The sequence below is a fragment of the Marmota flaviventris genome, chromosome 6, assembly GCF_047511675.1.
Source record: "Marmota flaviventris isolate mMarFla1 chromosome 6, mMarFla1.hap1, whole genome shotgun sequence".
In the NCBI taxonomy this organism is placed as follows: Eukaryota; Metazoa; Chordata; class Mammalia; order Rodentia; family Sciuridae; genus Marmota; species Marmota flaviventris.
In genome coordinates this window covers 61,712,040-61,734,841 of record NC_092503.1, presented here as the reverse complement: position 1 = coordinate 61,734,841, position 22,802 = coordinate 61,712,040, and the positions used below count along the sequence as shown (strand labels likewise).

Below are 22,802 nucleotides of genomic sequence, written 5' to 3'. Positions count from 1 at the left end.
AACCAAGACACTTGCAGAAAGATAAAGTTGCTCAACTCCAATCTTGGAAATTCTAACAATCTCAAAGCTCCAGGCTTCTAAGAACATTCATCAGTATTAAAGGAAATTCACAAAATATTTTGGATTTAAAGGCTATTTAGATGAAGTCTGTTTATAGTTTCCTACAGTGGCATAAACATAAAAAAAAATCAAATAACTTATATATAAGAAAAGCCAACATAGACAGATGTTCAAGGTATCTAATTTCTTGCGTTCATTCACTTTTTTTAATCTCAAACTATCCGTAAGGTTAGCAAAGTACATTGGAGTAAAGGTTAAAAAAAAATCTAATTTTCCTGCTTATCACTTAAAACCTGAATCTGGCATCACTGTGTCATATGTTAGGTATTTTTTTAAAAATAATTTTGGCTTCCTGTTTTTTATTTTACTGGGTTTTTAAAATACATGTAATACATGACACTATCGGTATGCAATTTTCTGAGTGTGATAACTGCAGTGCAGTTAAGTAGAAGCTGTCGTGTTCTTAGATATATTCTGAAGACAATTTATTTATTTACTTATTCATTCATTCATTCATACATACGTGGGCACTTTACCACAAAGCTACATATCCACCCTTTTATAACCTTTTTTTTGAGATAGGGTCTTCCCAAGGTGCTGCTGCTAGACTCAAGCCTGAGATTCTCCTGACTCAGTCTCTCAGTCTTCCTAGTCACTGGAATTACAGGTGTGTCACATCATGCCCAGATGCTAAATATTTTATAGATGAAGTATCATGATGCCTGAAACTTCCTATCTTTGTTCAGCAATGTATGTGTATCTTTAGAAAAAGGGCCAGGTGAAACAAACTGTTAATGACTAGTGAAAATACATGAAGGTTATGTAAGTGTGTATTATTCTTATACCTTTACTATGGCTTTGAAAGTTTTGGAAACAAAAACTTGGGGAGAAATTATAACACTGGGTCCATAGTTAATACAACATGTGTTTGCTTTAAAAATTATCTATTGTAAGTACTTCTACCTTTTACAAAACACTGTCATGCCCAAACACTGCAATATGTTCCTATTTAGATCATTTACACTTGTTTCATAATCTACCATACCTAAAAATCTAGTTTAGAGAATGATATCAGTAAATTATAAAAATGTCCAAAGGATAAAAAAAGTAATTATATTTTTAAAATTGGTTAACCAATGAATCTTTCTTTTAAATTAGTATTACCACTACATACTTTCTTACCTTGAAGAGCTTGAATCTTATGATCATTTGAAGAATTAAGAAATCGATCCACAATTGTAATTCTGTTCTGGAGAAGTTTCTCAATAAGATCAAGTCCTTCAGGTCCAAGCAATTCAAATAACTTATACAAAAAGAAAAATAAAATACCTGTTACCTCAAATTAACTTGTTCATGTTATTAACACTCTACTAAACAGAGGCAGTCAAATTAATATAACATAAAAGTACCCTCAAAATTTAGAAAATGTAAAAAAATTTATATTTTCACATTGTTAAGGGGTTATATGCAATTACACCGTTAAAAATTATCATTTAATGTTTCAAAATAATTAAGATTTGAAGCCATAACTCTAAGTCACAGAATAACAAATTTTAGTGCTTGGCTTTTCTTTGGCATAAAGAAATAAAACTCTAAAATTAACTTAATTTGCTTTTTATCATATAATTCTGGTTTTCCCAAGTACAGCTGAGTGCTAGTGTTTTTATATCTTTCTATATTTTAGAGTCAAAGAACCATATGAGTGTTTTAGAGAATTGTGACTATTAGCCAACATTTGACATGTATTTTAAACATTTAATAAATCTGATATCTCAAACACAGTGCACAAATGCTTTATGTAATTTTATATAAATTTCCCATGCATATCTTAGTCTATTAGGCAGTTGCTGCCAAAAAAACTAAGCTGATTTCAGAGTCATAGAATCAGTGTAAGAGGTCAGAGATTTTGAATTATATAACCATATTATATAACTGCTCTAGAAATGCTTTAGATTTCTTCAAGTATGATCTCGGAATATACACTACTTCTTCCTTTTCAAAATGGTATACTTTAATTTTGCATGTGACTATGCTATATTAACCAAATTCTGCTATCAAAGAAACAACACAAATAAAATCATAAGATAAAAATTCATGCTGTGTATATATGAGATATTAAACAATGAATTATGTGTACAAAAGGAAAAATAAAATAGAAGAAACAAAATGAATTAAGGGTGCACTTATCTAGTAATTCTAAATATACCAGTAGCATTTATTGAGCATTTATGACATTTATTGAACATTTATTGTAGGAGAGATATTATGATCATCACTTGCTAATTCTATCTAACAAATGCTCTAAACAACTTTTCAAATTAAATACTGTTATTACTTTTGACCTTAGGAAAATTAAGCTTTAGAAAGTTTATGTAAATTGCTTAATGTTACACAGCTAATAACAGAGTTTTAAAATGATACATATATGAATGCAGTCATAAAGAATTTCCATTATACTATGGTAACACCTTTGACTGTTTTCTAGAAAACTGTTGTAATACAGAAATTGATATATTGTCCACAAAAGATACACTAGGAAATATAAAGATAAGAAATGAAGCTAATAAATTTTAAAAATTTCTAAAAGAATATTTTGGTTGAGTTCATCCCCAAAACAAAACAAAATAGACAAAAGAAAAATAAAGTTCACTGGACTGGACAAAAGAGAATGAAGGGAAGGTGGGGATGGGAGTAGAAAAGACAACAGAATAAATCAGACATCTTTCCTACCCTTATATATGAATACATAACCAATGTAACTCCACATCGTATACAACCACAATAATGAGATCATAATTGGAACAAGTTATACTTATTCTATGTACATATAATTATATGAAAATACACCCTACTATCATGTATATCTAGAAAGAACAAGTAAAACATAAAAAATATGAAAGCAAAAATAAAACTTGTGACATCATCCTACACACCCAAATACAACAATAGTATATGATAGTAAGGGATTAAGACAAAGACAAAGCCAATCATAAAAGAAAACCTAATATTCTCTCTTGCCCTTTCTCATCAGACTCCTTCAAAGAATAACTCATCCATAAAATACAGAATGTGGAATCCAAGGAATGAGTCTCTGAGACTCTTCAGGGGTCCATAAAGTCAACACTATTTTTGTAACAATATTTGGATGCTATGTACCTTTTTCACTGTTGATATTTGCACTGATGCTGCAAAATCAATGGGGGAAAGGTTTGCACAAATAAAGCCAGTGGTATCACACTGTCATGTAAGCACAGTTATAAACACAAGAGCCAATTTCACTCAAGAATACCATTAAGTAAAGTAATAACTACTAATTTCTTAAATCTCAGAAAAGCACATATCTTTTTAAATAATCTGCCGAACAAAACACTGACAAATGAAGTATGTATAAAATCACATCTGCCACACAACAGTATACAATAAAATATATGAAAGATAAGTGATAGTCAGATCATTTCATGTAACACCATTTTGATATGAGAGAATGGATGAAGTCTTCTCTAGTCTGGTTATTCAGACTAACATATTTGATAGTTTCTTAAAAATCAAAGAAGTGACCCTGCTATACCAAGGAAAAGAACTGGAAATATTTGCTGCCAGTGATAAAATTCAAGCTTTCAAGAGAAAAATCAAAATTCTGGAAAACTTGTATTCACCAATGAAAACCTGATCAGTTCCTAAAATTTAAAGATTTCTCTGATGAGATCAGTGGTGACAGCAATGAATTAGTACTATTTGTAATATTACATAATGAAAGTGTCTACATTAGGAAGACAGGAATAATTCACTGAATCAATTATTTTTCATAATATCACATATGATGCCAGTAAAATGAGAAGACAAACAGATTTTAGTGAAACAATTCATAAAAATTTCATTGTCGAACTTTCATATTTTCACCATAATTGACCTGTAAGAAACTACCATTTGTCAACTTTTAATATATCAAGAAAGAATACAAATAACTATTTTAAAAGGCTTTTAAGATATCATTCCTTTTTATGGTTGGAATTTGGTTCACTGGCAGAATGCTTGCCTAGCATGCATAAGACCTTGAGTTCAATCACTAACACTGCCAAAAAAAAAAAAAAAGTAAGATATTATTCCCTTTACTAACTACATGTCTGTGTGAGGCTGGGTTTCCTTTGTACACTTCAGCCAAAATATACATTATAGCAAATTGAAAGCAGAACCAGATATGAGATTCTAGCTATTTTTTATTAAATCATACATTAGAGAGAATGCAAAATAACACTACTTTTCTTTCTAAGTTTTCTAGTATGGAAAAACATAGTTAACTTTCATCCAACTACGCTAACTCTTAATAGGCTTAATATTTGTGAAAGTCAAAGCACATATATTTTAAAATTTTACTCAGTTTTAATTTCTAGTACATTCAAGACATAAACATTAGCAAAATCTCTTTGGAGTCCTCAATAACTTTTAATAGCATGAAGACATACTGATATCATAAAGTTCAATAACTGATGGCCAAGTCTACCACAAAACACATCTAAATGGTCTTCTCCTTATTTTATACCCATGTTTCTATAGCTTTTTTTATACCATGCTCATGTGGAAGATCTTAATATTTATAAGGCACACTGAAGTAAATGGACAAGTCTGCTGTGACCAAAAAGAGATTACTTGAGGATTCAAGCAGTCCTTGGCCTCAGACAACTGTCCTTTATTCACATAGTAGAATATTCTCTCCCATTTTTAATCCTTCAATGAATCATTTTTTATAAAGACAATCATCAAAAGTACTAGTTTTGCTTAAATAAACTAGAATAGTATTCCAGCCTACCTGTACCCAATTCAAAATCATGTGCCCTGACACACCAGTAGGAAACCTCTACTACATCCACACCCAAATCTGTTCATATTGTATACCATGGTTGAAAATCTTTAATACTGGGGCTGGGGATGTGGCTCAAGTGGTAGCGCACTCGCCTGGCATGGGTGCAGCCCGGGTTCGATCCTCAGCACCACATACAAACAAAGATGTTGTGCCCGCCGATAACTAAAAAATAAACATTAAAAATTCTCTCTCTCGGAATATGGCGGCGAGGGGAGTGCATTGCCCCCGTGTGCCGCGTCACTGTGTGGGAGAATGACGAGTCAGGAAGGCTTAAGGCTATTTTATTAGGAATATCCAGCAATAGTGGGGTGCTCCGGAACCTGGAGGAAGGATTTCCATCGCACGAGGATCGGCTACGGGGACTCAAACACGAGAGATTTGTCGCACGGAGGGTAACAATGCTTATTCAGCAAATCGCCCCACGGCTAGAGTATGCAGCGCGCGCTGGGAAACGAGGAGATAGCAACGCAGGGATACAGCGCTGCAGTTTCTGCCAGCCGTGCAAAAACCGTACTCAGTGCTGAATTCTGGGTTCGAGACGGGGGAAGGAAGCGGTCCACTTCGGTTCTCCACACTGGTCAGACCACAGAGGAGGCCAGCGGCCACCATCTTGGAGAGCTGACGTCACCATCCCTGTTTTCGACTGACCGCAGCTCATTCAGCCATAGAACAGGTAATTTCAGGCTGCCATTCGCCTGCGGCTTGCAGACACATTACTCAGGCTCAGTGCTAAATAACCCGCGGAAAATGCTTCTTGGAGCATGCTCTTATCAGAGCATACACCGAGCACGGAGCGGCCGAGTTCCGGCTCCCGGAACTGCTCTGGCCCAGGGCTAAGGAGCCCGCGGAAACGGCTTCTCTGTCCGGGTCCTGCTGAGTACTGTGGAGGTAAATACCAACTGAGCCTTCGTGGGCAGTGGCAACAGGACTGAGACGGGGCCTGTGAGGGCTGGTCAGGACTCACCCGTTGCTTTGGTCACCCGGCAAAGGGAACGAAACGCTGCCATTCGCATAGGATACCAACATGGCAGAGGTCTGATGTCATCAGAAAGCGGCAGAGGAGAGAACTTCATCAATACCAGCGGCGACAGAAACAGTTGGTCTCCTGGTAGGGAGGGTGAGTCACAGACACCCGAGTCTCTCTCGCTTTGTCTTCGAGCCAGAGGGGAGGAGCCGGGCCGCCACCCGCGCCCGATGCAGGCCCAGCGGCTCGCCGGCGTGGTGGTCGCGTGACCCCAATTGGAGAGGGGGCGGAGCGGAGCCGCCACCCGCACCCGCAAAGTGAGCAGACCTGTGACCCAGTGGTACGCGGGCGTGGTAGGAGGGGCAGGGCAGAACCGCCGCCCGCGCCTGCAAGGTAAGCAGACCTGTGACAGACTGGCGGGTCAGGCCCAGTGGCCTGCCAGCGTGGTACACATGTCACCCCAACTGGAGTAGGGGCAGAGCAGAGCCTTCGCCCGCGCCCAGATCAGGCAAAGCGACCTGCCGGCGTGGTAGTCACGACACCCCAATTGGAGTAGGGGCAGAGCAGAGCCACCACCCGTGCCCAAAAGGTGGGCAGACCTGCGACCAACCTGCAGATCAGGCCCAGGGGTCCACGGGCGTGGTAGGAGGGGCAGGGCAGAGCCGCGCCGGTGCCTGAAAGGTAAGCAGACCTGGGACAGACCGGCGGATCAGGCCCAGCGGCCTGCCGGCATGGTACACACGTCACCCCAATTGGAGTAGGGGCAGAGCAGAGCCGCCGCCCGCGCCAGGAACAGGCCCAGTGACCTGCCGGCGTGGTAGTCACGACACCCCAATTGGAGTAGGGGCAGAGCAGAGCCGCCACCCATGCCCGAAAGGTGGGCAGACCTGCGACCGACCAGCGGGACAGGCCCAGTAGCCTGCCGGTGCGACAGACCGTCACCCCATTTGGAGTAGGGGCAGAGCAGAGCCGCTACCCGTGCCCGCAAGGTAGGCAGACCTGCAACTGACCGGTGGAACAGGCCCAGCGGCCGGCCGGGGTGGTAGGCACGTTACCCCAATTGGACTAGGAGCAGAGCAGAGCCTTCGCCCGTGCCCGGAACAGGCCCAGCGGTCCGCGGGTGTGGTAGACAAGTCACACCAATTGGACGGGGGGCATACAAGAACCGCCGCCCGCGCCTGCAGGGTAGGCAAACCTGCAACGGACCGGCAGATCAGGCCCGGTGGCCTGCCGGCGTGGTACACTCGTCACCCCAATTGGAGTAGGGGCAGAGCAGAGCCACCCGCCCGCGCCCGGAACAGGCCCAGTAACCTGACAGCGTGGTAGTCACGACACCCCAATTGGAGTAAGGGCAGAGCAGAGCCGCCTCCAGCGCCCAGAATAAGCCCAGCGACCTGCCGGCGTGGTAGACACGTTACCCCAATTGGAGTAAGGGCAGAGCAGAGCCGCCGCCCGAGCCTGCAAGGTAGGCAGATATGCGACCGACCGGCAATACAGGCCCAGGGGTCCGCGGGCGTGGTAGACACCTCATACCAATTGGAGGAGGGGCAGAGCAGAGCCGCCGCCCGCACCTGCAAGGTAGGCAGACCGCCGCCCGACCCTGCAAGGGAGGCTTTTCAACTATACAAGAGCAATATAAATATATAGGGGAAAAAAACATTTCAAAAACACAACAGTTTCACCAAGCTGAAAGAAACGCAAGCAGTATGAAAAGACAAGGAAAGAAAGGACCACATGCAATGCAGGTCAACTCAACTTTAGAAGAGGTAACAGCTGCAGCAGATGGAATGTCAGATAAAGACTTCAGGATATACATGCTTCAGATGATCTGGAGAATCAAGGAAGACATTAGATAGCAAAATCAGACAATGAAAGATCACTTTGACAATGAATTACACAAACAAATCCAGGAAGCAAAGGATCAACTAGGGAGATAGAGGTTATAAAAAACAAACAAACAGAAATCCTAGAAATGCAGGAAGCAATAAACCAACTTAAAAACTCAATTGAGAATACTACCAGCAGAGTAGAACACTTAGAAGATAGAACATCAGACAATGAAGACAAAGTATTTCAACTTGAAAAGAACATAGACAGCTCAGCAAGACTGTTAAGAAACCATGAGCAGAACATCCAAGAAATATGGGATAACATTAAGAGACCAAACTTAAAAGTCATTGGGATACAGGAAGGTATAGAACTCCAAACCAAAGGAATGAGCAATCTATTCAATGAAATAATACGAGAAAACTTCCCAGACTTGAAGAATGAGACAGAATCCCAAATCCTAGAAGCCTACAGGACGCCGAATGTGCAAAATCATAAGAGATCCACACCTAGACACATTATAATGAAGATGCCCAACATACAGAATAAGGAGAGAATTTTAAAAGCTACAAGAGAAAGGAAGCAGATTACATTTAGGGGTAAGCCAATCAGGATAACAGCTGATCTTTCAACACAGACTCTGAAAGCTAGAAGATCCTGGAATAACATATTTCAAACACTGAAAGAAAATGGGTTCCAACCAAGAATTGTGTATCCAGCGAAATTAAGCTTCAGGATGGAAGATGAAATTAAAACCTTCCACGATAAACCAAAGTTTAAAGAATTTGCAGCTAGAAAAACATCTCTTCAAAACATCCTCGGCAAAACATTACAGGAAGAGGAAAAGGAAAATAACAATGAAAACCAACAGTGGGAGATAGGACAGTAAAGGGGGGGAAAATAATAAAAGAGGAAAACAAACCATGTTTAGTAACAAAAATAAACAAATATGGCTGGAAGAACAACCCATATCTCAATAATAACCCTAAATGTTAATGGCTTAAACTCACCAATTAAGAGACACAGGCTAGTAGAACGGATCACAAAACAAGACCCAACAATATGCTGCCTACAGGAGACGCATTTGATAGGAAAAGACATACATAGGCTGAAGGTGAAAGGTTGGGAAAAATCATATCACTCATATGGACTTCGGAAACAAGCAGGAGTGTCCATACTCATATCAAATAAAATAGATTTCAAGCCAAAGTTAATCAAAAGGGATAAAGAGGGACACTACATACTGCTTAAGGGAACCATACACCAACAAGACATAACAATCATAAATATATATGCCCCAAACAATGATTCAGCTATGTTCATCAAACAAACTCTTCTCAAGTTCCAGAGTCTAATAGACCACCATACAATAATCATGGGAGACTTCAACACACCTCTCTCGCCACTGGACAGATCTTCCAAACAAAAGTTGAATAAGGAAACTATAGAACTCAATAACAAAATTAATAACCTAGACTTAATTGACATATATAGAATATACCACCCAACATCAAGCAGTTACACTTTTTTCTCAGCAGCACATGGATCCTTCTCAAAAATAGATCATATATTATGTCACAGGGCAACTCCTAGACAATATAAAGGAGTAGAAATAATACCATGCATCTTATACCATGCATCTTATCTGATCATAATGGAATGAAACTGAAAATCAACGATAAAAGAAGGAAGGGAAAAGCATACATCACTTGGAGAACGAACAATAGGTTACTGAATGATCAATGGGTTATAGAAGACATCAAGGAGGAAATTAAAAAATTCTTAGAGATTAATGAAAACACAGACAAAACATATAGGAATCTATGGGACACATTGAAAGCAGTTCTAAGAGGAAAATTCATTGCTTGGAGTTCATTCCTTAAAAAAAGAAAAAACCAACAAATAAATGATCTCATACTTTATCTCAAAATCCTAGAAAAAGAAGAGCAAAACAACAGCAAAAGAAGTAGAAGGCAAGAAATAATTAAAATCAGAGCTGAAATTAATGAAATCGAAACAAAAGAAACAATTGAAAAAATTGACAAAACTAAAAGTTGGTTCTTTGAAAAAATAAACAAAATCGACAGACCCTTAGCCATGCTAGTGAAGAGAAGAAGAGAGAGAACTCAAATTACTAGCATACGGGATGAAAAAGGCAATATCACAACAGACACTTCAGAAATACAGAAGATAATCAAAAATTATTTTGAATCCTTATACTCCAATAAATTAGAAGATAGTGAAGGCATGGATAAATTTCTTAAGTCATATGATCTGCCCAGATTGAGTCAGGAGGATATAGTCAACCTAAACACACCAATATCAATTGAGGAAATAGAAGAAACCATCAAAAGACTACCAACTAAGAAAAGCCCAGGACCGGATGGTTATACAGCAGAGTTTTACAAAACCTTTAAAGAAGAACTAATACCAATACTTTTCAAGCTACTTCAGGAAATAGAAAAAGAGGGAGAACTTCCAAATTCATTCTACGAGGCCAACATCACCCTGATACCTAAACCAGACAAAGACACTTCAAAGAAAGAAAACTACAGACCAATATCTCTAATGAACCTAGATGCAAAAATCCTCAATAAAATTCTGGCGAATCGGATACAAAAACATATCAAAAAAATTGTGCACTATGATCAAGTAGGATTCATCCCTGGGATGCAAGGCTGGTTCAATATACGGAAATCAATAAATGTTATTCACCACATCAATAGACTTAAAAATAAGAACCATATGATCATCTCGATAGATGCGGAAAAAGCATTCGACAAAGTGCAGCATCCCTTTATGTTCAAAACTCTAGAAAAACTAGGGATAACAGGAACATACCTCAATATTGTAAAAGCAATCTATGCTAAGCCTCAGGCTAGCATCATTCTGAATGGAGAAAAATTGAAGGCATTCCCTCTAAAATCTGGAACAAGACAGGGATGCCCTCTCTCACCACTTCTGTTCAACATAGTTCTCGAAACACTGGCCAGAGCAATTAGACAGACGAAAGAAATTAAAGGCATAAAAATAGGAAAAGAAGAACTTAAATTATCACTATTTGCAGGTGACATGATTCTATACCTAGCAGACCCAAATGGGTCTACAAAGAAACTATTAGAGCTAATAAATGAATTCAACAAAGGGGCAGGATATAAAATCAACACGCATAAATCAAAGGCATTCCTGTATATCAGCGACAAATCCTCTGAAATGGAAATGAGGACAACCACTCCATTCACAATATCTTCAAAAAAAATAAAATACTTGGGAATCAACCCAACAAAAGAGGTGAAAGACTTATACAATGAAAACTACAGAACCCTGAAGAGAGAAATAGAAGAAGATCTTAGAAGATGGAAAAATATACCCTGTTCATGGATAGGCAGAACTAACATCATCAAAATGGAGATATTACCAAAAGTTCTCTATAGGTTTAATGCAATGCCAATCAAAATCCCAATGGCATTTCTTGTAGAAATAGAGAAAGCAATCATGAAATTCATATGGAAAAATAAAAGACCCAGAGTAGCAAAAACAATGCTAAGCAGGAAGTGTGAATCAGGCGGTATAGCGATACCAGACTTCAAACTATACTACAGAGCAATAGTAACAAAAACAGCATGGTACTGGTACCAAAACAGGCGGGTGGACCAATGGTACAGAATAGAGGACACAGAAACCAATCCACAAAACTACAACTATCTTATATTTGATAAAGGGGCTAAAAGCATGCAATGGAGGAAGGATAGCATCTTCAACAAATGGTGCTGGGAAAACTGGAAATCCATATGCAACAAAACGAAACTGAATCCCTTTCTCTCGCCATGCACAAAAGTTAATTCAAAATGGATCAAGGAGCTTGATATCAAATCAGAGACACGCCGTCTGATAGAAGAAAAAGTTGGCTACGATCTACATACTGTGGGGTCGGGCTCCAAATTCCTCAATAGAACACCCATAGCACAAGAGTTAATAACTAGAATCAACAAATGGGACTTACTCAAACTAAAAAGTTTTTTTCTCAGCAAAAGAAACAATAAGAGAGGTAAATAGGGAGCCTACATCCTGGGAACAAATCTTTATTCCTCACACTTCAGATAGAGCCCTAATATCCAGAGTATACAAAGAACTCAAAGAATTAGACAATAAAATAACAAACAACCCAATCAACAAATGGGCCAAGGACCTGAACAGACACTTCTCAGAGGAGGACATACAATCAATCAACAAGTACATGAAAAAATGCTCACCATCTCTAGCAGTCAGAGAAATGCAAAGCAAAACCACCCTAAGATACCATCTCACTCCAGTAAGATTGGCAGCCATTATGAAGTCAAACAACAACAAGTGCTGGCGAGGATGTGGGGAAAAGGGTACACTTGTACATTGCTGGTGGGACTGCAAATTGGTGCGGCCAATTTGGAAAGCAGTATGGAGATTTCTTGGAAAGCTGGGAATGGAGCCACCATTTGACCCAGCTATTCCCCTTCTTGGTCTATTCCCTAAAGACCTAAAAAGAGCATGCTACAGGGACACTGCTACATCGATGTTCATAGCAGCACAATTCACAATAGCAAGACTGTGGAACCAACCTAGATGCCCTTCAATAGACGAATGGATAAAAAAAATGTGGCATTTATACACAATGGAGTATTACTCTGCATTAAAAAATGACAAAATCATAGAATTTGCAGGGAAATGGATGGCATTAGAGCAGATTATGCTAAGTGAAGCTAGCCAATCCCTAAAAAACAAATGCCAAATGTCTTCTTTGATATAAGGAGAGTAACTAAGAACAGAGTAGGGTTGAAGAGCAGGAGAAGATTAACATTAAACAGGGATGAGAGGTGGGAGGGAAAGGGAGAGAGAAGGGAAATTGCATGGAAATGGAAGGAGACCCTCAGGGTTATACAAAAGTACATACAAGAGGAAGTGAGGGGAAAGGGAAAAATAATACAAGGGGGACAAATGAATGACAGTAGAGCGGGCAGAGAGAGAAGAGGTGAGGGGAGGGGAAGGGAGGGGAGAGGAGTGGGGATAGTAGAGGATAGGAAAGGCAGCAAAACACAACAGACACTAGTATGGCAATATGTAAATCAATGGATGTGTAACTGATGTGATTCAGCAATCTGTATATGGGGTAAAAATGGGAGTTCATAACCCACTTGAATCAAAGTGTGAAATATATCAAGAAACATGTAATGTTTTGAACAACCAACAATAAAAAATTAAAAAAAAAATTCTCTCTCTCTACCTCTCTCTACCTCTCTCTCTTAAAAAAAAAAAAAGAAAAGAAAATCTTTAATACTATTACATTGCTTATAAGATAAAATCCAAGCTTCTCAGCACCCTCACAGCTTGTCATTCAATATCTGGCCCCAATGGATCTGTCAGTCATCATCACATCCTGGCTTTCCCCAACTGACAAATCCTTACCATCCAATAACACCAACCACCTGTTGCTCCAAGACTAAAACATGCTCGTTCACATCCCCACGTGTCTGTACATATTGTTTCTGCTAGATGGAATCATCTTTCTACTCTCCCCAGCCTGATAACTTTTACTTCTAATCTTCAAAACATAGCTCAAATAATAACTCTGTGAGGCAGGAAAAGAAGCTTCCTCATTATTTTGTGTCCTCCTTCAAAGAATCTTGCTCCTTTGTTTCTCCAAGAGTTACAACACAAACGCAAATGCTAAGATATATTAAAGACATGTTTTATTCATATAATAGAATATTTTCTCCCATTTTTAATTCTTCAATGAATCATTTTTTATAAAGGTAATCATCAGAAGTACTAGTTTTACTTAAATAAACTCTTTCTAAATAAAAGTCAAAACTGTCTCCAAATGCGATCTAAAATACAGAAAGAATCTCAAATGGGTTGTTTTCAAAGATGAAAAGAAATTTTTGCCAGGTATTTCCCAACACAGGGTAAAGATTAAGTTTTTGTTGTTGTGTTGTGGTGTTTAATCTCCTTCAAATATCAGTAGCAAACACCTTAATGACCCTTCTCCTATTATGTTGAAAATGGTTAACATATAAACACGTATAAGTAATGTATCTAAAACCACATTAATAGAATATCTAGAAGAATGAAGAAATAAGAAATAGAAGTATAACACTGTGGAAAACTAAAGATAGGCCAATATTCTAGACAAAAATAATAAACTTAGGATCCATGTTTGATCCTCCTTTCTTAACATCCTTAAAGCATCCTTCAAAATGCTGAAGATATGTTAAATACTTAAATCATAATGGATTTATAAATTCACAGCAATCATCATAAACTTCTAGGAAATAAGTTAGTAAAAAACAAAATCATATTCATTTAGAAAATCTCTAGTTATAGTAAAATACATACTAAGAATATATTTTAAAAATAAAATAACAATGCCTTGAAAATTTCCACATATACATGATATTTCCATATACCCATGAGTATTATGCACTCATCTTAGTATAAGCTATTCATCAATACCATAAGGAAATGTCCATCCTGATCATGATCAACACTGCAAGATAGGTATTAATAAGGTTTCATTCATAAAAGATATTCTATGCTTTAAATAGTATCTGTTCATTTTTCACTTGAACAATACATGGAAATTTTCAACTTCCTAATGGCTTACCAACAAAAACAAGTTTCTAAATCATCACATCTTAGGGTCACCAAGAATTTTCTTAAAAATCGAGTGGTTTTTTTTACCCTAAGTACTGATTACAAAACTATACATAGCTTTTGACGCTAAATCTCCTTGATCACAATTCTTTCTCCTTTATCAACTTTTCTTGCTTCAAATTTCCTGATCTCCTCCATGGCTCCAGGCATAGTCTTTCATTCAATTTCCCCACTTTCAAAAAGAATTCATCCAACTTCAGTATGCAGGGACACCCATGAGAACCACAAAGTCTGTACACTACACAACTCAGGACAATGAATACACAATCTCCCATGTGGCACCTATATTAGTTGGCATGATGTTACTTGACATACCTGAGGAAATTAACTTACACAGAGAAAAGAGTTTATTATGGCTCACAGTTCTGGATGTTCCAGTCCATCATGAGGCATCACTTTGGGCCTCTGGTGAGAGCAGCACATCATGACAGCGGCATGGGGCAGAGCAAATCACTTGCATCATAAGCCAGGAAGCAGAGGGAGAGAGAAAAACGGAAGCAGAGGGAGAGAGGAAGGGGCCATCATAAGCCAGGAAGCAGAGGGAGAGATGATGGAGTGGGGCCCCACAACCACCTTTAGGGGCACTCCCCCAATGATGTAAGGACCTCCCACAAGGCCCCGCCTCTTAAAGCTCTGGAGCACCTCCCAATAACACCACCCTGGGGATCAAGCGGTTAACATACAGACCTCCAGGGACACTACCCATATTCAATTTATATATTCTGCCTCTGGTATTGAACACAGAGGTTCCAGGGTGAATGACATTCATGGAAATATACCACCCAGAAGCCTTTCCTAGAATGAATCATTTAAGGTAAAATAGTGAATGAATGGTTGGCAGTTGTTAATTATTAGCATCTTCAGCATATCAGTAGCCAAAGTGATCCTATTACAATACACCCTTCCTCAGTTCAAGACCCCACAATGATTTCTGATCTCATAGTTAAAACCAAAGTCTTCCTCAGTTCAAGACCCCACAGTAATTTCTGATCTCATAGTTAAAATCAAAGTCCTTAAATATAACAAGACCTCCCTATATGTACTCATTTCTCTATAATCTCATATTTCTGCTACTATGTTTCCCTTCATGTTTTTCATTTCAACCACTCCTTCCTTTTTAGTATTCCTAAGTATACTCCCACATTTTACCTGCTGTTCCCCATAATTAAAATACCCTGCTCCCTGATATTTACATATATCATTCCTTTACTTCCTTCAGAGAAAATGTCACTTAAGCAGAGTGGCCCATTTTAATCAACCTATCCAAAATGCACATTCAGTAACTTTCTGTTCTTATACTTGTACCCCCTGGCATATGTCCTTTCTTATAAATGTTAATACTCTAATGGCAGATTATAGTTCTACTAGGAACAAATTTTTTTTTAAAAAGTGTACAACTGAGATCATCATTTCTCAAATCAGCTTTCTCCTCTCATCACCATTTTTGTAAATGATACATCAACCTCTCATTAAAATTCAAGTTGAAAGCTGTCAGATCTGGATTGTTTATTCTCCTTATACTTAACAGCAAATCATAGTAAAAGTCATGTGATCTTTCTTTTAAAATATAAGAAAAGCAGGGAAATTGAAAAATACACAAAGTACAGTTTATAGAATGAACCTATAAATAGTCCTTAAATATATCAAAACACACTCAAGACATTCAGCCTCATTTGTCATTTAAAAACTTTGAATTACACTTTCATTTTCACATTGTCAAAGACCCAAAGTTCATTAACACTCTTTGTTAGCAAGTGTGTAGAGAAACAAGTAATCTCAAATGCTTACACATATGAAGGAGTCTAAACTTCCACATCACTATAGAAAGGGACAATTTGGCAATATCTATCAAAATGGCAGATGCACATACCCTTTGGCCCAGGAAATACTATTCATCTATGAAATAGAATGAAGATCTCTTTGTGTTCTGCTATAAAATAATCTGGTGCTTTTGAATTACCCTGCGACTCAAATGGAAAAAAAGAAAACAAAAAAATACCTGACTGAATATTTACAATATTTACCCATTTAGCTCTAAGTCACATCGAAAATTTTAGTTCAGGACTTAAGTTCCATAAAATCAAGCTCAGTGGAAGAGTGTTTTTGCCTGGCATGGTCAAGGCCTGGATTAGGTCCTTGTACCAAAAATAAATGAAAAAATAATAAATAAAAGTATGATGTTATGATCCTGACATTGGGTGTGAGGAGGATGTAAGGAGCAGAAACTACCTTAGAAAGTGACCAGATTGCAAGTTTAAAAGAAAAGAGATTTCAAAACAGGCATTATAAATATGCTCAAAACAATGAAAGAAACCATGATTAAAGAAGTAAAGACAAGTGCAAATCAAACAGAGAAGAAATAAAGGTACAGAATTGTTTTAAACAACCAAATGGAAGTTCTGGAATAAAAAACTCATTATAAGTTCTTAACTGTAGAAAACTAGGAGAAGTTACGACCTCCAAAGAATGGAAAGGGAAATGAATAAAGATTAACAGAAATGTGTGACACCTTAAGTACAATAACACAGGAAAACCCAAAGGAGAGAAGAAAGAAGAGCACAAAAATGTTGAAAAAAAATAATGGATTAAAAGTTTTTAAGCTTACTGAAAAACATCAAACATATATCAGGAAGCTCAACAAATTCCAAGCATGGTAAACACAAAGAGATCCATGAATGGACACATCATAGTAAAAAAGCTAAAAGTTAAATGAAAAAATTTTAAAAGAATCAAGAGAAAAATGAAGAAGGAAAAGTCTTTCAATAAAGGATATTGGGACAACTAGTTAGCCACATGCAAAAATAATAATAATAATAATAATAATAATAATAATAATAATAATAATGAAGTTGGACTATTGCCTCAAACTATAAACAAAAATGAACTCAAAATGAATCAATACCTAAATGTAAGGGCTAAAACTATACAACTCTTAGAAGAAACATAAGAGTAAATCTTCAAGAACATGGATTTAGTAAAAGATTTACCGATTTGACATTAAAAGCATGAGCAACAAAAGAGAACAGATAATTTGGAATCATTGAAATAGGAAACATCCATGCTTCAAAAAACACCATCAAGAGTGAAAAGACAACCCATATAATGGAGAAAATATTTGCAAATCATATATGTGGTAAGGAACTTGTATCCATAATATATAAAGAACTCTTAAAATAATAAAACTCAATTTAAAAGTAAATCATCTACATTTCTCTATGGAATATATATATGAATGGCCACTAAACATGATAATACTCAACATCATTAGTCATCAGCAAAATACAAATCAAAACTACAATGACATATCATTTAACACCCACTAAAAAAGCTATAAAATGAAAAACAGCAAGTACTGGTAATGATGTAGAAATAACAGAAACCTTATACTTTACTTGTGGGAATATAAAATTGTACAGCCACCATGGAAATCAGTTTGCTTGCTGCTCAATAAGTCAGACATAAAATTACTATATGACTCAATAAAACTCCTAGCTATATGCCCAAGAGAATACAAATAAGTATCCAAACAAAAACACATACATAAATTTAGCTATTCAATAGCCAAAGTTGGAAACAATCCAAACATCCATCAATTAGTTGATGGATGGATAAACAGAAGACATATTTATAATATTATTCAGCCATAAAAAGAAATAAAGTAGTGTACAAGTAAATGAACTTTGAAAACATTCTGCTAAGTGAAAGAAATAATTGACAAAAGATTGCATTGTATAATTCCCTTTACACAAACTGTACAAAAATAGAAAATTCATAGGAACAGAAGTAGTCTAGTGCTTCTTCAGAGAAAGGTAGGAGAAAGGAAAGGATGCAGGATAATAGTTAAAGGCCCTGGATTTCTTTTTGATGTTATGTGAGTACATTAAAATTGTGATAATGATTGTACATGCCTGTGCATATAATTAAAACAATAATTTATATACTTTTTAAATGGGTGCATTTTATAGTATATACATTATATATCAACAAAGCTACTAAGAAATTTATGAACCAGAATGACTTAAAATACTAAACGAATAAAGAAAACCACTTAAAGGTTGAAAAGTAAAAATGAAACAGAATTTCCCTAAAAACATTTTTTAAATGTATTTATCTATTTAGATTAACAGGTATTAATTGTACCCATTAATGGAAGTCAGTGTTCTCTCTCAATACATGTACACTCATCAAATCTAGCCATGCTTCATCCACTCCCCTCCACCAACCTCTATTAATCATCCTGCTTTCAGGCTCACTTTCCTAAAATCCTTTAAAATCAGTGTTTTTGAATTGTTAGTCATACACAAGGCCTGTCCTAGCAAAAGAGAAAAGAAAGCTGTTTTGCTCTTCATAGCAACTCTACAATTCCAAGATGAAGAATCCCCAGCAGAGTTCTGAGATCAGCTGCTATTAGATTTAAAGAAATCCCAAAATTGTGCTTTCCATTACATTTGCCATTTTCATCCACATTGAGAGCAGGTGCAGTTCTCATTCAAAATTTGCATTACAAACTAATTTGGCACTCAGTGACTGTTTGTAAAGGTGCAGCTGTCTGGATCACTGCTGTATATACTGGTACAAGTTTCAAAGGCTATCAAATTTTTAAAAAAAGAAGAAGAAAAATAAGAAAAAGGGGGAAGGAGAAGTTAGCTACAGGCACAGAAATGGCCATGTACTAAGAAGCTGAAAAAATAAAGTATAGAAGAACGAAGCTCTCAAACAATGAAGAGGCAAGTTTCACAACCTGGCTATAAAGGATATGAGATTTAATGAGGACACAGTAGATAGGTAACATCTTTTTCCTTGTCAATACTGTTAAAGCCATTATCTGTATTTTTGTGTGACAAAAGGTTTTTAGAGTTCTTCTTATTGTAAAACTTTTTGACTAAAATGAATTATAAGCTAAAGTAGCTCTTCATAAAGTTAATTATGGAAACAGAAAATTAACCAACAGACTGAATTTCAAAGGTGACAAAAATTATTTCAAAACAGGTACAAGAATATCTTTAAAACAGCATTATCTCATTTCTTGACAATGCAACATTTTAAACAGATGAATGTAGTTTTGAATATCTACAGAAAAGTAAAACCCACTTGCCAATAGATACTGAGTGAAATCATTATTATTCCAATAGGAACAGTGCTATAGTGGGTGCTATATTCCCAACATAATTATCAAATGTATTACAGATATTATATTGCCACAAAAGAAAAACAAAAAGTAATATGTATCTTTCAAATAATATATCATAGAAATTCTACTATAAATCCCTTAAAAATTAGTAATGAAATATAATGGGCCTAAATAAACACACAAACACACACACACACACACACACACACACAGTCTCTCTCTGTGTGTCTCTCTCTCATTCATATATATATATATTATATATATATATTCATATATAAAATACAGAGATAAGTTGACAGTTAGCAAAGCATTATTTCCTAGTAAAACAACTCTGCTCATATAAAAAGTGCAATTTGAACCCTGCTTTTTAGACTAGTCAAAAAAGAATAATCATCTAAAACAGGCTTTAAAGCAAATAAAATTTCAACGTTTAACAAACGGATTTTCAGCTCCATTCTATTTCCATCTAGTGAACTTTAAAGAATCCATTAAAAGCAAAAAATAATAAGTTTATTTGGAGTTCAAAAAAAACCTCTTACAGAGGACCAGCATTTTTCACATCAAATAATCAATGGGCATTCTGAAAAATAGCCAGTGATTCACAGCAAGCAGAATATCTTGATGTTAGTGAGGCATCCTTTTGAATAACAATATGGTTAAGTGAATCATGGGATTAATCTCAGTATTGAGGATCAGTTATTTTTTAAGCATTGATCATGGCTCTGTCTTTTCTAACAATGTTACCAATGATACATAAATAGGAAGAAGTCACATATGTTAATAATGTTAATATGGTACATGATAGATCAAAATTTAAAATTTTTTGAAACATGATATAATCTGAACAAACCTAAGAAGTGTTAGAGATAAATATAAACCCTCACCCATAGTTTGGCTTGAAAAACTCCTGTGTACTTTGTATAAGATGAAACCTGGTCTCAAAAATAAATTGCAGGAGAGCTTGAAAAACAGAGGATAAGTTTTTTGCAAACTCAACATCAATAAAAAAATTCAGTGAAGGCTAGAAAAAAATTGCTCCATAAAACTGCTCTATACAGTGTCTCTACCTCCATTCAGAATGGCAATTATCAAGAATAAGAGTAACAATAAAGTTCGGCAAGGATGTGGGGGAAAGGGTACACTCACACATTGTTGGTAGGACTGCAAATTAGTGTAACCACTCTGGAAATTAGTTCGAAAACTCATAAAACAAAAAATGAAATCACTATTTGAGCCAGTTATCCCACTGCTCAGTATATATCCAAAGGTGGTTAAGTTAAATTCACCATAGTACCATGAAATAGCCACATTAATGTTTATAGTGGCATAATTTACAATAGCTAAGCTATGGAGCCATCCTAGGTACCCTTAAACAGATTAATGGATAAAGTAAAGGGAGTATTACTTAGCTATAAAGAATGACTTTATGGGGCTGGAATTGTGGCTCAGTGGTAGAGTGCTCATCTAGCATGGGTGAAGCACTGAGTTCAATCCTCAGCACCACATAAAAATGAAACAAAGATATTGTACCCACCCACAACTAAAAAATAAATATTAAAAAAAAGAATGACTTTATATGACATTTGCCACTAAATGGGTGAATCTGGAAACTATCAAGCTAAGTGAAATAAGCCACTCAAAAATGCCAAAGGGGCCTGCACCTCTGTCACCATTGTTGCTGACTCTGATTCTGCTGCTGCCAGCCTGAGATCACCTGGAGATCTTTCTGGGTGCTGCTGCCACAGAGGAAACTGCAGCCACAGAGGAAACCACTGCCCCAGATGCAACTGAAGCCGACATTGCGGCTGACCCCCGAAGATAACCTGGTGACACTGGCCCCACATCTGCAATTGCAGCTACCACTGCAGCTGCCACGACTGCTAACCCACTGCTGCCAACAACCACCAACATTACCACTGCTACCACAGCCTAGAGGACTACTTCAGAGGAGACTCTAGGTTTGGGTGCAGGTGGCTACACCAATTTTGAGACACCAGCCGGGGCCTGGGTGCCAGGAGATTTACCACCACAAGAGCCTCTGTCTAGTGACTCCAGGTGGGCCCTAAAGGTCCAGTGTGGGGGGTGCCTGCAGGTTTGGAGAAGCCTGAGGTCTTCCTGCTGAGAGTGCTGGTGGCCCTTATCTTGCTGCTGCATCTCAGGGTTGCTCCAAGTAGGAGCAGCATTGAGATCTTGGGACTGCAGTGTGGCTGAGCCTGAGGTATCTGAAGCCCAGATGGGTGGGACAGAGACTGGATTTGCAAGGACTGATCTGGGTTTGGTGATACCTACAGACATCAGACACAGGGCTGAGAAACTATTGAAAACTGACAGAGATAGCTCAACATTCCAGCAAGATTTATTTTATTTTATCTTATTTTTTGATACACTGATCTCTACCATACTTGGAACAGGACATTTTTTATGCATCAGTGTGGGGAGGACAATGATATATGAATGGTGTTTTGCATTTTAATTGGTTTTTTTTATTTAATTGAGTTTATTTTTAAAAACACAAGACAGCAGCATGCATTACAATACTTATTACACATATAGAGCACAATTTTTCATATATTTGTATATAAAGTATGTTCACGCCAATTCATGTCTTTATACATATACTTTGTTCTTGGTTTTTTTTGCATTGCAATTCTTAGTACACACATATACCACAATTTTTCATATCTCTGTTTGTATATAAAGAATGATGACACCCAATTCGGGTCTTCATACATGTACTTTGGATAATGATGTCCATCACATTCTACCACCCTTGCTAATCTCCTGCCTCCTCCCTTTCCCTCCCACCCCTCTACCCTATCTAGAATTTATCTATTCCTCCCATGCTTCCCCTCCCTACCCCACTATGAGTCAGTCTCCTTATATCAGAGAAAACATTTGGCATTTGGTTTTTTGGGATTGGCTAACTTCACTTAGTATTAGCTTCTCCAATGCCATCCATTTATCTGCAATGCCATGATTTTATTCTCTTTTATTGCTGAGTAAAATTCCATCGTGTATATATGCCACATTTGTTTTTATCCATTCATCCACTGAAGGGCATCTAGGTTGGCTCCACAGTTTAGCTATTGTGAATTGTGCTGCTATAAACATTGATGTGGCTGTGTTCTTGTAGCAAGCTATTTTTAAGTCCTTTGGGTACAGTCCGAGGAAAGGGATAGCTGGTCAAAGGATGGTTCCATTCCCAGATTTCCAAGCAATCTCCATAATGCTTTCCATATTGGCAGCACCAATTTGCAGTCCCACCAGCAGTG

General features: G+C 37.3%; 1 protein-coding gene across 3 annotated transcripts in view; it reads right to left on the bottom strand.

Annotated features, from left to right (window-relative positions):
* Positions 1-22,802, bottom strand: part of Ascc3 (activating signal cointegrator 1 complex subunit 3) — a 364,887-nt gene that overhangs the window by 288,346 nt on the left and 53,739 nt on the right. For all 3 annotated transcript variants that reach the window (XM_071613181.1, XM_071613180.1, XM_071613179.1), the window contains exon 5: positions 1,243-1,363. In XM_071613181.1, coding sequence (XP_071469282.1) covers positions 1,243-1,363 — 121 coding nt within the window. The remainder of the gene's footprint in view (positions 1-1,242; positions 1,364-22,802) is intronic.